The 14,918-nt window shown below is 35.7% G+C and overlaps 2 protein-coding genes across 2 annotated transcripts; both read left to right on the top strand.

The window, feature by feature from the left end:
* LOC18591251 lies at positions 1,163 to 2,838 on the top strand. The gene is made up of 3 exons (XM_018125657.1): positions 1,163 to 1,575; positions 1,747 to 1,814; positions 1,926 to 2,838. Exons 1-3 carry the CDS (start codon positions 1,293 to 1,295, stop codon positions 1,935 to 1,937), a joined length of 363 nt encoding a protein of 120 aa, XP_017981146.1. The 5' UTR covers positions 1,163 to 1,292; the 3' UTR covers positions 1,938 to 2,838.
* LOC18591254 (polyadenylate-binding protein RBP47) lies at positions 9,774 to 14,132 on the top strand. The gene is made up of 6 exons (XM_007017267.2): positions 9,774 to 10,283; positions 11,220 to 11,700; positions 12,912 to 12,970; positions 13,056 to 13,186; positions 13,299 to 13,395; positions 13,580 to 14,132. Exons 1-6 carry the CDS (start codon positions 9,915 to 9,917, stop codon positions 13,748 to 13,750), a joined length of 1,308 nt encoding a protein of 435 aa, XP_007017329.2. The 5' UTR covers positions 9,774 to 9,914; the 3' UTR covers positions 13,751 to 14,132.

A 14,918-nucleotide genomic window follows, 5' to 3' on the forward strand; every position in this document is an offset into this window, starting at 1 on the left:
GGCTAAGGGAAAATGCTTCTCTCTCTTTCAACCAATGCGACAGAGTCTCCTAGCTCTACAATTCTATATAGTTGCTCAATTCCTCAACGCATGTTCTTGTTATGATCACGATTTGCGACTAACGGAGCCCATTTCTCCAGGATCCAACTGTGTTCTTTGGAAGCTAAGAACTTCCTCAACTCGAGGAGCCAACCAGGCTGTAGCCACCAGGTAACCCCTCCCTCCCCTTCAATATTGAAGATTGAATGATGAGTGGAAGGTCTTGGCACGGAACGATTTGGGAACTATACAACATCATTAGCTTCATTTGACTTGGATATTCTTCTCTACAGGAGTATAATTGTAAATTGTTTATACACCAATGGATACATTACGGTTCCTCTTGGATTTCTGTGGGGCTGTAATGCTTATACACCTTTCTTTTACTGGTAAAAGCTTTGACAATGCAGTGCGCACTTGGTATTGGTCACTAGCACTTTTAGTAATGCTCTGCATTATCTCTAATTATTGTCAACAAATCTTCATTTAATAGTTTAAGCATGATTTTGATCAGTTGTTAATTATTAACGATCATCAGAATGACGCTTAACCCTCTTGTTGGGATTTCCAAATTCCCCACTGTCGTAGTGGCTTGGAATTTATGTCGGTTCAGATCATCAAGATGAACATCAAAGATCAATAACAATTTTCTTACTACTTGCTCTTTGACATATCTGCTGTAAGAAAATGGCTCCTGCTATTGGCAAACGCTAACCAAATAAGCTATAGTCCTTCGAATCTTGGAGACAAGACAAACACACGAATGTCTATTCTCTAGTTAATGTGGTTTTTGGGGCCAGCTTTTGCCTTCTCTTGTTTTGAGTTGTGTTGGGCCTAGCTCTGTTTTGGCTAGGTACTCTGATTCTAGGACTGTGTTGCTGTACTCTGTTTCTGTCGATTGTCAATCAATTCAACTCTAGGGGTGATCTAATCCAGTTCCTGCGTACTAACGTACTTTAATTAAGGGAGTGATACTTAAACCACTAATTAAGCCAAAGATTAAAGTTCAAGCAGGATGATCAGCTCGGTTAACATGATAAGCAGGTCGTGTTCGACTAGGACAAGTCAGTTGGGCAAGTGGTTCACCTCCTAACATAATAGCCATAAAAGGATTGCACTTCTCAATCCCCTGGGTTCTATCCATCCAGCTCTTCCTCTCTCCACCCCCAATTAGTTTCAAGCATGTCTAGGCGTTGAAATTATTACTTTCAACTAATTACTACGTTTTATGTGGAGTAAAGGAACAAGTGAAAATGAAAGAAGGAACAATGATAAGGAAAGAACTTCATATTAGGCCGGTTCTAGCTCAGAGAAAAATGGTTGGCGCCGGTTTTTCCTGGCCAACTTTAGTGCTTGACCCAGTGATTGCTAGTATTACAATTTCCAAGTTTACATGGATAGAAGATTTTCCGGTCGGCAGCAGGAGCCCCACAAAAGATCCTTCTTTTGATTCTTTTCATAATAACCGACATATTGCACAGGAATTGCCTGCACTAGCTGAATGGAAATCACCTGCCCCTATCCGTATCCCCATCGGTACCCCCTTCTCTTTTCATGCCAAGTGTATAGGTTTATTTTTTACTGTTGTTAGACTCTTTGCTTTTGCTGCAGCCTTTTACCCTCTTTTACTCTTATCTCTTGCAATTCTACCGCTCAAAAAGTTCAACGAGAGCTTATGTTTGATGAGTTTTTTTCTCTACGGAAAAGGATCGAGGGCTTTCCTTCCTGCAACTTCTGAAATCACCAACGATCCAGTGGTTTTGCAACTCATTCGGGTCAGAAGATTGAACAATACTGTTTTCCTCTTTTAGGCGATGGTTTCTTTTTAGCCATCGAATTTTAAGACATATAACACTGAAAAAAATTATTTGCCTCTGTTTTTGTAGGTAGGAGAATGAGTCACCAGCAATTCGAAAGCCTCTTTTTCCTGTTTCTTTTGCAGTGAACTCCATTGCCAACGTTGTGAATTTCATAGAAGATCAGAAGAAAGTGAAAAACGAAAAAAGATTAAATCCACCCTCTCTTCATTAGTTGGAATTGAAGAAGAAGATGATAACGATGACGACTATGCTTAGGCTTTCTTTTTGCAACTGATTTTTGGGGTTTGAGTTCATTTTCGGATCATTGAAGCCTAGAGATGACCTGATAGACAAAACTTTAATTAAAAGCTTCATAAATGTATAGCTGGGAGGTTCAGTTATAAATTCAATGTCCATGACAATGTATTTTACTTTTGTATTTTGTATATTTAGTAGAGGAAAAGTTCGAGAACTTAGGCTGATGCTGGAAGAGCAAGTATAACCAAGAAACTAAACCTAGACCCTTGGCATGAAAAGAGAAAAGGGGCACCGATGGGGGCACCAATAGGGGGCAGGAGATTTCTGTTCAGCACTAGCTAGCTTGACACGCAACTATGGTTTAACTTTAAAACAGTAGACCAACAACAACAGCAACTAAAAGAGAAAAAAACAATGCATTGCAGTGGAAAAAAAATACATGGTATTTCAACCATCTAATGTTGAGCAAGCCGTCCTCCTCAAGTCAAAGAAGGTATGCAGTGATTCTTTGAAATTTCAAGAATGGCAGAGGATTGATCATCATCAGGCTTGAAACTTTGAGGGGCACAAGAAACCGTGGAGGACACTTGGACTTTCCACTTCATGTTTTTTGAACAAAAAAGCAAGTTGGTCTCGATTCTGATGCCTCTTTTTACATGTTAGTCTCTTCTATGTCTCTGTTTATGGCCATTCCTCAGTCACTACAGAAGAATTGAACTTGGAAGCAATAAATATACTACAAATTTTGGGGACAAAGAAAGCTAGCGAATCTTTTTTGTTTATCTTTATATTCACTTTCTATTATTGATTAGTTACTAAAAAAATTGTTTAAAGAATGTTTAGCTTAAAATTCTAATCAAAACGGAAAAAGGCGGCTTTGGCAGTAGCAGTGGCTCTTTTGATGGAGATTTTTTGAGTGAATGAACAATGAAAGATGCATGTATATAATTTCAACTTGTTATATAGAGCACGTGAAATATGATGCATGAACAGTGATTCCAGGAACTTTTGAAGGGGCAGATTCAAGGAGCAAATTAACGCAAAGTGGGTTTATAACAGAAAAGTCTCATTCATCGACCTAGCAAATGCGTGCAAGTTTCCTCCACCCCTCTCCTTAACAAGATTTTTTGGCTCTTACCAAATTCCAATATTTAGAAAGGACACGGGGGGAGCAATAGTTGCATGGGACATGCAGAAAACAGGGGTACAGCACACTAGATTTCAACAAACAAGGGAATATACTGAACTAGTCCTGTCAAAGGAATCCAAGGGGACATCTACCATAATGACCCATAAGACTCGGTTGCAAATTTTTGTAAGCGTTTAATTTTGAATAGTTGGTGAGTAGCACGGGCATGCGAGGTTCTAAAGTCTATAAATACCCGACAGAGGCAAAGCTTAAGGGCATCTCATCAGTCATCACTACTCACTAGTACAACTTCCTCCCCTTTTCCTCTTTGCTAGAGACTCTTTTTCTCTTTAAGCTTTCAAATCCTTTCTTGTCAATCACCCAAATGGCCAAAACCAACCTCATTGTTCTAGCCGGTGCCCTTCTCCTTGTGCTATTGTTTTCCTACGGTATCACATTTACGGAGGAAAGGGTTTTGAAGACAGACAAAGACGTCAAGCCTGCTGGCAACTATGTGACGAATGTGATGACCAGCAGCCACAAGACCAACTTGAACCGTGACATTTTAGAAGACGGAACAGTTGATGTCCCTACTTCCAGCTCTGGCAATGGCACTGCATTTGATGCCAATGATTTCCGCCCCACGACTCCAGGCCACAGCCCCGGTGCCGGTCACTCCACTGGACCTGCCGGTAATGACAAAAACTAGATCACACTCCCTGCAAGAACCATTATATTTCCACTACCGTGCGTCGCTACTTTTAATCAATCTCTCGTAGGCTATATATCCTATGATTATGTACTAGCTATACCTAAGGCACTGAAATGATCGTGCTCTAGGAATCAATGTTATTTGCATGTATTAAGCACACGAAAGGAATGCATCTCAAAGTGTGTTCATTATCACTCATTTTTAAATTAATAAATAAAAATTTAGTTTTAATAATACTATCTATATTATGTTTTATATGTTTGTTGCCAACGATGGGAATTGTTGGTGCGGGCACTTTTTCCTTATTCGGCTTTTTTATAATATACATACATACATATATATATATATATATATATATATATATAGCAGTGACCTTGAATTCTTGGATTCACTTTTTAATTATATTTCGTGCACTTAACAGGGTATATAACAATATAATATCCTTTTAGTCTTTTTGGGTTCCAACCCCCAGCACTTTGACTATTGAAAGTCGGAGCCCTTTACTTCCAGTATATGAAAGGAATTTATATATGGAAGGACGGCACCGTCGACCGCATCGGGACTCCTGCAGTTTTCAACTGTGATATCCTTTTCAATTCAACTGGTTGTCATGTAGATAGGTAGTACCAAAACAGGATCGATGTAAAAGAGAAGAAGAAGTGAACAAACAACTAGCTGATCTGAATTTTACTGCTGTATTTGCAAGGGCTGGGAGTTGGCAACTGATATATAGCTATATATATCTCCATGTTGCAGAAAACAGAAAACCTTGAAAGCTCTATGGCCTTCGACTAGAGATCAGATATATAGATTACAGATGATGAAGACAAAATTTAATAGTAAACAACGCTGAATTCTTGTTTATTAAGAAATGAGTAACAATGATACACACTACTAATTAGATGGATTTCTTTACATATAATTTACATGAAATCCATCTGACTGGAGTAATCTTTGAGAGCATACAGCATAACACCGGTGCCTCTTATTCGAGGAATCTTCTTAACATACTGATAAGAAAGTCTAGCTATGAGATTAAAAGGCAACACATATTGAGAGACCATTTTACAGAGCAGATAATATCTATGATGTATTCTTACGAGGATATATATACATATAGTAAGTGCGATCCAGCTAGCTAGCTAGTGATGGTCATTAATTACGGGCAGGTTCAGCATGACCGACGCTGGGGCTATGGCCGGGACTCGTGGGGTGGACATCCTTGGTAGCGTATTCGTATGCAGTGAATTTTCTTCCAAGGAAGGCACTCGGACCATCATGATCTGCTCCATATATGCCATGGCTGCTCATGGTGCTTCTTACCCTGTTTCCCCAGTACTCATCTTTCTGCATCTTGAAAAGCCTAACTCCCTCGGACAATCTAATTCCGTAAGAGAACAATAATAATGAAGCGAACAGAACGGCACGAGCGAAAATCAGGTTGTTTTCGGCCATGAGACCAGATATATGGAAGGGATGATCTGAAACTTCGAATAGAAAAGTATATCTAAAAGGAAACTAAGAGAGTGAATTCAAGAGAAAGTGACGAGTAATCAATGATGGGATGCCCTTATGCCTTTGCTCGGCTGGGTATTTATAGACTTCAGAGGCTATGACAGGAACAGTACAATTCCAATTTAATTTCCATCTCGATGTTTTTCCATATCCACGATCTTACCCCTGTTTCCACTCTGCATGTTCCATGCAACTATTTGAAGGGTTTTTTTTTTTCTTTAATTAGAGAATGATGTTTATGCATTTCTCAAATAAAAAACCCATAGTGTTTTGTTCTTTGTACTTTTGTATTCCCAATAATTTACCATTTCATTTTCTTTCTTTCCTTTCCTTTCTAACTAAAATTAAGCAAAATTTTAGTAATTCTCAATCAGGGGTGGACCAAGGTATTGACGAAATGGCAACCACCACTCTTCAGTTTTTAATTTATTATTATTATTATTATTATAAGTGTAAAACAAGTTTCTATCCTTATATGATTATGGTTTAATCATCTTGCATGCGAAATTTTAGATCCTTCACCGCAGTTATAAGGTCAAATTAATTTTTTCCACATGAAAAAGTTGTATATAGAGAAAAAAAATTTTGATTTATTCCTGGTCAATAGAGATATATAAAAAAATAATGTTATAAATGGCACTAAGGAAGTTTGTGATTTTTGTTTTTGACCATAGAAAGTGGCATTTAAGTTTTGAGTGCCACCACAAGGAAGATACCATATACCATTTTTAAGGTCTTATAATAATATTTTATTAACTTTGAATAGTTGGTAAGTAGCACGGGCAAAGTCTATAAATGCCAGACAGAGGCAAAGCTTAAGGGCATCTCATCAGTCATCACTACTCACTAGTACAACGTCCTTCTCTTTTCCTCTTAGCTATGTTGAAGTTAACGCTTGTATATGTTAAGTGGACAAAATGAGAAGTGACACTCCACTTGGATATCATGCATGTTTGTATGTTTGTATGCGTTTCGCTTAGTTGGTTGAGAGCCACTACGTGGAGCTATGCATGTCACTATGATAATTATGTTTTACACTTCTTTCTCATGTATTAACAAGTGTTTTATCGATTGATAATATGTGTTAATGAAACTGTTTATATATATGTTAAATATGAATGAAACTAATGTGGCTTTCTCTCTTTGTTTACTCTGTTTTAGAGATATAAAACAGAGGCTACATCAAGCAGCCATTTACTCTCTTTCTCCCAAAATTATAACAAGCTAGCTACTCTTTTTCTCTTTAAGCTTTCTAATCCTTTCTTGTCAATCACCCAAATGGCCAAAACCAACCTCGTTGTTCTAGCCGGTGCCCTTCTCCTTGTGCTATTGTTTTCCTACGGTATCACATTTACCGAGGAAAGGGTTTTGAAGACAGACAAAGACGTCAAGCCTGCTGGAAACTCTGTGACGAATGTGATGACCAGCAGTCGCAAGACCAACTTGAACCGTGACAATTTAGAAGACGGAACGGATGATGTCCCTACTGCCAGCTCTGGGAATGACACTGCATTTGATGCCGATGATTTTCGCCCCACGTCTCCAGGCCACAGCCCCGGCGCCGGTCACTCCACTGGACCTGCCAGTAGTGACAAAAACTAGATCACACTCCCTGCAAGAACCATTATATATCCACTACTGTGTGTCGCTACTTTTAATCAATCTCTCGTAGGCTATATATCCTATGATTATGTACTAGCTATACCCAAGGCACTGACATGATCGTGCTCTAAGAATTAATGTTGTTTGCATGTAATAACAGTTATGAATAGGCTTCGTAAGTATTAGGCAATGCATCTCAAAGTGTGTTCATTGTCACTCATATGTAAATTAATAAATACAAATTTAGTTTTAATAATACTATACATAATATATTTTATATGTTAGTTGCCAACGATGGGAATTGTTGGTCCGGGCACTTTTTCCTTATTCGGTTTTTTTATATTATACATATATATACTGCCAATAATTTACCATTTCATTTTCTTTCTTTCCTTTCCTTTCTACTGAAAATTAAGCAAAATTTTAGTAATTCTCAATAGGGGTGGACCAAGGTATTGACGAAATGGCAACCACCACTCTTCAGTTTTTTATTTATTATTATTATTATTATTATTATTATTATAAGTGTAAGACAAGTTAATTTCTATCCTTATATGATTATGGTTTAATCATCTTGCATGAGAAATTTTAGCTCCTTCACTGCAGTTATAAGGTCAAATTAATTTTTTCCACAGGAAAAACTTGTACATAGAGAAAAAAAAATTAAATTATTTCTGGTCAATTGAGATATACAAAAAAATAATGTTATAAATGGCACTAAGGAAGTTTGTGGTTTTTGTTTTTGACCATAGAAAGTGGCATTTAAGTTTTGAGTGCCACCACAAGGAAGATACCATATACCATTTTTAAGGTTTTTATAATAATATTTTATTAACTAGCTTGAGGAGCAAATCGATATGTTTAGATTTTGTTATAGAAAATTGGATCGGTTGCCATGCGGACTTGAGTGCTTCACGAATTAAGGTTCGATTTATATCTGATATATTATCCGTGTGTATATTTTATAATAAATATCTTTTATTAAAATAATAATAATAATTAATTAATTAACAGTTATCAACCCTCCTTTAAATTAGGGGATTACTCATTCAAATCCTTAAATCTAGCACCCTACCAAATCTCATTTGAATGCATGTGTTACTCTATTCTCATTGACACACATAAATAACATGTGCCATACATATATAGTATTAAAATAATTTTTTTTAAAATCCTAAAATTACTAGCTAGGAGTTAGGATATATGGCCTCTATTGGGTTTTCTAATATTAGGAAAATGCTCTGGCAAGCCAAAATTAAAAAATAAAAAAAACATTTTATTTTGTCTTTTTGTTGGACCAAATTGGGTTCATTAACAAAATCATTTTAATGTTTTTTCCACCTCCTCGTATGGCAAGCGTGGGTCAAAGAACGTGCGCGTCTATGTGTCGGATTTGACGATTTGGGCCAAATATGTTTTGTTTTTATCCTAAAGTATTATTGGGCCGTCAGCCTCCTGCTATTTGATTCATGTCCCACAATCATAACATGTTCTAAATTCTAATTATTGCTTTGATTTCCTAACAAAATTGCGCAAAAAATAACAAAAAAAAATCAATATAGGAAGGTTTTTTATTTGTATGCATTGACGGATCTAATATTTTGCATAAAAATTGATTAAAGTGTAATTATACAAAGTCAATTGAGTCAATGATTCGATTCAAAATAAAAATTAATTATTAAAAAAAAAGGATTATCAATCTCACTATTATCTTCAATTAGTCTCTGTTTGCGTTCCAAACCCACAAGCTTAATTTATAATTTATAGTTTAAGATACGAACATCTTAATATAAACCCATCATAAGATATATGTCAAAACAATCAAGTCATTGGTTCAAGATAATTGTAATTCAAATTATATATTAAGATGCTTGCATTTTGAATTATATATTAAATTGCGGATTTGGGTGTGACATAACAAGTGAAATTTTGAATTAAAAACACTTGCCAAGTTACATATAGTTTTTACTTTTTTTTTTGAAGTAAAGTTAATGAATAATATTGCAATTGTTTTTATTTATGGTAAATATATAGCATTGTACATTCAATTAATGAAAAAGTAAGTACACAAAAATGTAAACCCATATGTTCAATAATTGTTTTAAGTCAATTCATTAAATGTGGACAATTGTTAATTACCAAGTTAAAGTAAATGTGCATCTTTTTTACTAATGTTCTCTGGTGGGAAATTTGATTACTTATTTTCCTCACTGCCAAACAAAACATAGTTCATTTAAATATATTTATAAAATAATTACATTTATTATTATAAACCCACCACATAAAAATGATTAATCATAAAATAATCACATTTATTAAAGCCTAGATGATGATTAGCAAAGCCAAACATAAACCCACATTATTATTATGTTTTAGCTATTTATAGAAACAAATCCTCTAATTTAAAAAATAAAAAAATCCAAGGAAAATATCTAAAGAAAGAACTCCTCAAAGTTAAAAACTGTTAAAAAAGAAGGTAGCTGGCGGCGGATCCAGGGTGAGAGTGACCACAAAACAGTATCCATGCATATCCCCCTTCGTATTGTCAAAATCAACGGTTGAGATCAAACTATCACCTCCCTCATCCAACGGTTAAAACCACTACCGCGTTTCATGTTCCCCATCACCCTTCGCTTAAATCCTCTGCTTAGACCCTAGCCGTGCATTCCGTCTCTCTCTTTATTTTCTCTTCCCCTGAAAAAACTCAGATTCAGTTTTTCTTTTTTTTTTTTTGTTCTTTTCTTCCCTAAAATAAGAGAACGAAAACTCAGATTCAATTCAAATAAACATTTAAATCTTTTTATTTATATTTATATTTTTTGTTAAGAGGATAAAAGATAGTAGCGATAAAAAGATAAGGATGCAGCAAAACAGTGGTTCGGATTCGCAACCGTCGCAGGAACAGAACCAGCGGCAGCAGCAACAGTCTCAACAACCACCGCAATCGCAGGCGCAGTGGGTGGCGATGCAGTATCCGGCTGCAGCTATGGTAATGCAGCATCAAATGATGCAGCCACAGCATTTCGTGGCGCCGCCACCTCCACCTCAGCACTACATGCCTTACCATCATCACCATCAACAGTACCAGCACCACCATGGCCACGTGCAACACTCGCAGCAGCAGCAAGGATCTGGCGGCGGCGGCGAGAACAAGACCGTCTGGGTTGGTGATTTGCATCATTGGATGGACGAGAACTATCTTCATAGCTGCTTCGCTTCCACCGGAGAGGTTGAACAAAATCTTATTTAAATCTTTTTATTTAATAGGTATTTAGATGCTTTTTTTTTAATTGGCTCACTGATTGTTGCGATGGCTAATATTTTTATGATCATTGTGACTACAGTTACGTTGTCATTATCGTGTTTCTGCAATTTATGACACTGTTTGTTAACGGTATACAACTTAGTATGGATTGTCGATTTATGTGCTTGTATCTTCCTTAGTAGTGAGGTACTATTTATGAAAATATTTTCAAATTAAATGTATATATTGACAATCAAGGCAATTATCCCTATGAATGCATTGATGAAGATATATCTTTAAATAGTAACCTTAGTGAGAAACGGATGTGTTTCTTTATATCTATATCTAGTTTACCCTATCAAATGTTAGGATTTGGTCAATAATTAATACAGTTGGTGCTTTTTAGTGGTACGGTATCTGTTGGCATTGTAGCTCCCTTGCTTGTATGTTTCCCTACCACTCGGTTTTCAATTCCTCATTTGGCTATTTGAGGCATTAAAAAAAAAAAACTCAAAAGGAAGACATTGATTGAATAGGGCGTGAAGCAAGTGTGAAATTTGACTTCCCTGGTTGATGACATAGTCTGGAATGTGAAAAAGCTGTTGCGAGAAAACACATTATCTTTGGCATAATTCCGGAATTGTATGAATGTTGAGGTTGAATTAAATGTAAAATTCAAAATAAGTCGAAGAGATATCTTCTGACTTTTCGTCCTATTTATGCAAGAATTTTGTTGCATTGGGCTTACATGCAACGTTCACACATAGTGATAGTGACTCTTCATAAATTTAAATCAAGTATGGTTGATTGAGAAGGCAGAGAAACTTCTGTGAAAAGAAAGTCGAAAGAAAGATAGAAATTTTGTTTAGGGTTTTAGTTACCTGCCAAACTTCAATTGACATTTGGAATTTATTTGAGCAGATTGCGTCCATTAAGGTCATTCGCAATAAGCAGACTGGTCTATCAGAAGGATATGGATTTGTGGAATTTTTTTCACATGCAACAGCAGAGAAAGTTCTGCAAAATTATGGTGGCATTTTGATGCCAAATATGGAGCAACCTTTCCGTCTCAACTGGGCAACTTTTAGCACGGGAGAGAAGCGCTCAGAAAATGGTCCTGATCTTTCTATTTTTGTAGGAGATTTAGCTGCAGATGTTACTGATAGCCTATTGCATGAAACTTTTGCTAGTAAATATTCTTCTGTTAAAGCTGCCAAAGTTGTAATCGATGCTAATACTGGTCGATCAAAGGGTTATGGTTTTGTGAGGTTTGGGGATGATACTGAGAGGTCACAAGCCATGACCGAGATGAATGGTGTATATTGTTCAAGCAGGCCTATGCGTATCGGTGCTGCAACTCCCAGGAAATCCTCTGGTTATCAGCAGCAATATTCGTCACAAGGTTTTTGATTTTTTAACTTCTTCTGTTTTTTATGCATTTTGTTTAAGCTTACAGGGATTGGTACTTCTAATTTAATAAAATTATATTTAAGTAATAGTATATATGTTTACTGCTAAAGTGCTTATCTTTTATCTTCTTGTTGACACTTGCCTCACCTTTCCCCTTTGAAACACCTTGCTAGCTTCACTCTGCTTAAAAAATTTGGTGCTGCTGCTCCTACTTTGACTTAAAATTTTTGCACTGGGAGATCAGTGATTCCTTCTCTTATTGTTGGTTGACTGCCACTTTTTTGGTATAAGAATGTGTTGGTATCAAATAGTAGCCTTCTTGGGCAATAAAATCCTAGTTTTCTGTTTTTGTTTTGTGTAACTAAGTTTTTACAAATCCCATCTTTCCTTTGTGGTCTCAACTAGGTTTAGCCTCTTTTCATGGGGGCTTAAACCTTTTTAATTTGCTGTTTATAAGCACCGTCCTTATATCATGAGATATTATGCGAGTTGTTTGAATCCTTCTTAAGTGACCATGACTAAGTTTCAGGAGGGGTAATTGGCATTTTCTTTTGTGAGCAATAAAATAGCATAGGAATTGTTAGAAGTTGCTGAGGATAGTTCATCTATTGCTTGTGTTAAGACTAGTTTTGTGAAGAAACTGTTGCCATGAATTGCCTTTTAAGTTGGATTTGACATAGTTTAAAGGTTATTATCTACACCTGATTTTGTCAAATAGAAACCACAATAGGATTCTATATTATGATTGAGGATTTCATCATTTTTTTCATGACTGTAACATCCTTTTATCTGAACTTATTCAAAGAATGAATCCTAAACTTAACCTTCTTGTTCCCTTTTCTTCTTATTTTTTCTTTAATAAATCTAAAATTTGCTTTTGTAAATGTAGCAAGTACATAATTGGCATTGTAAAATGGCTTTTGTGAATGTAGCAATTACATGATTAGCATCATAAAAGAATGTCAGTGCTGAGAATTGCCGAATGCAGATGCTTAGTACCCGATTTTATATTTGCCTCCTTGTGGATAATTAACTTTTGGTTGCTGATGTTCATTCTTGCCCCATCTATTTCTAAATTCTCTTCAGGCAAAGTTACTTGTTATAGTTTAAAGATAAATCAAAATATCAAAGTTATTTTCATGTATACATTGCTTATAGTGTAGGATTTTACTTGATACTTTCACTTCTGTTTGTTCTTGGAAGGTGGATATGCATCAAATGGTGCTTCAAATCAATCTGATGGAGATTCTTCCAACACAACAGTGAGTTTTTCAGCTCCTTTTTTAGGCTTTAACTCTAGGAGCACCACCATTTGTGCCTCCCTTGGCTAATCAAAATTTCTTTTAGATATTTGTTGGAGGGCTTGACCCTAATGTCACTGAGGAAGACCTAAGGCAACCTTTCTCTCAGTATGGTGAAATAGTCTCTGTTAAAATACCTGTTGGAAAGGGATGTGGTTTTGTACAATTTGCCAACAGGTAAATATGTGGCTGTATTTCTGCTTTTGCCATATAATAGGCTTCTATATTAAAGGTGTAGTTTAGTTATTATCGAATTACTACGTTGATGTAACTTCTTGAGTCTCAACAGGAACAATGCTGAGGAGGCTTTGCAGAAGTTGAATGGGACGGTTATTGGCAAGCAAACAGTGCGTCTTTCTTGGGGTCGCAATCCAGCAAATAAGCAGGTGTCTCTTTCTTATTATAGTCTTCTTTACTCGCCCTTGCATTGTTGATTGTGGCATCAAGGAATCTGTTACTGTATGCTTTGACAACAATACAGTAAAGTTTGCGGGTTCAATGACAAATCTTCCCATCTGTTATTTGAAGTGAATTATTTTTTATTGAATCTATTCTTTTGGGATATTGCAGTTTAGAGCTGATTATGGTAACCAGTGGGGTGGAGCTTACTATGGAGGGCAGGTCTACGATGGTTATGGATATGCTTTTCCACCACCTCATGACCCAGGCATGTATGCGGCTGCTGCAGCCACATATGGGGCTTATCCTATCTATGGCAGTCATCAGCAGCAAGTAAGCTGAAGTAATAACAGCAGGAGAGAACTTGTAGCTCTAGTAAGTAGACACTCACACTAGAGGGGGGGCAAACTGCCTTGTTAGTTGTTACTCCGTAGCTCTCTTGGTTCTGTAGAATCCTTATAAAATCCCTCCGAATATGGAGTGGAACTGAATTTTGACCCCTTCAGTAGTTTTCTAGGGATTGGATTCATTATTTGTTTAATTCTATGTGAGTTAAAAGGGTAAACTCAGTGATTGGAATATATGACTTCGCTGACGGGTGTGGTAGTTTGCTTCATGAATAAACGTTGCTTCATAAATAAGAACTGTGCCTTGCCTGCCTACGGAGGACCGTTTGTGTACTTGTATTGCATTTGAGCTTTCCTATAGAACAATATCTTCCTCACTTCTATTTTCGAAGTTGCTACAATCTTTGACTGTTTGATGAGATGAACTTTCATGGTTTCTATCGATAAACTGACAGTAAAGTTGAAAGGATTTAAAACTCCACTTGGCTCGATAAATTGAAATTACATTCGTTGGGTTGTACCGGAAGAGATGAAATGAGTTTTAATTAATTTATGTTTTTTTAATTTTTCAGTAAAGTGAAATTTGAGATTGCAATGGATATTGATTTCGAAAGAGGTTCGAATCAAGATAAATATTTTTTTTATACGTAAAAAAGTTATTTTAACGAGATAGGATAGGTGAGTTTTTTTTTATTTAACAAATATTTTTTGAATTGAAAAGTATGAGCTTGTGATATAAGAATTATGAATTTTTCATTAACCTGAAAAATGAGTTTTAGTTAACAAATATGTTTTTGAGTTGGAAAGTATAAGCCTGTGATAAGTGATATACTTATCTAATGTTTCATTAATGTGAAATTTTTCACAAGAGATATTAAGATCGAAAAAAATTGTAATGAAATTGCATGAGATAATGATTTAAAAAAAAATTCGAATTACAATAATTTTTTTTTATACATAAAAGAGTTATTGCAATAAAATAAGATGAGTAGTTTTTATTTTATTTTATAGACATATTTTTTTAGTTGAAAAGTATGAGCTTGTGATTAAAAAATTTTAAATTTTATAAATTAATTGATTTAAATAATTAATTAATTTTTAAAAAATATTTTTAATGAACATGTGTACCTTTAAACCTGCACATTAGAATTAAAGCCGTCTTG

The sequence above is a fragment of the Theobroma cacao genome, chromosome 8 (genome assembly GCF_000208745.1).
Source record: "Theobroma cacao cultivar B97-61/B2 chromosome 8, Criollo_cocoa_genome_V2, whole genome shotgun sequence".
Lineage (NCBI taxonomy): Eukaryota > Viridiplantae > Streptophyta > Magnoliopsida > Malvales > Malvaceae > Theobroma > Theobroma cacao.

Bases quoted from the DNA above. Each gene is read 5' to 3' on its own strand.
- LOC18591251 (XM_018125657.1), top strand. From the start codon at position 1,293: ATGAAAGAAGGAACAATGATAAGGAAAGAACTTCATATTAGGCCGGTT. The intron at 1,576-1,746 runs GTACCCCCTTCT...TCTACGGAAAAG, and splicing joins CCCTATCCGTATCCCCATCG to GATCGAGGGCTTTCCTTCCT.
- LOC18591254 (XM_007017267.2), top strand. From the start codon at position 9,915: ATGCAGCAAAACAGTGGTTCGGATTCGCAACCGTCGCAGGAACAGAAC. The intron at 11,701-12,911 runs GTTTTTGATTTT...TGTTCTTGGAAG, and splicing joins GCAGCAATATTCGTCACAAG to GTGGATATGCATCAAATGGT. The intron at 12,971-13,055 runs GTGAGTTTTTCA...AATTTCTTTTAG, and splicing joins GAGATTCTTCCAACACAACA to ATATTTGTTGGAGGGCTTGA.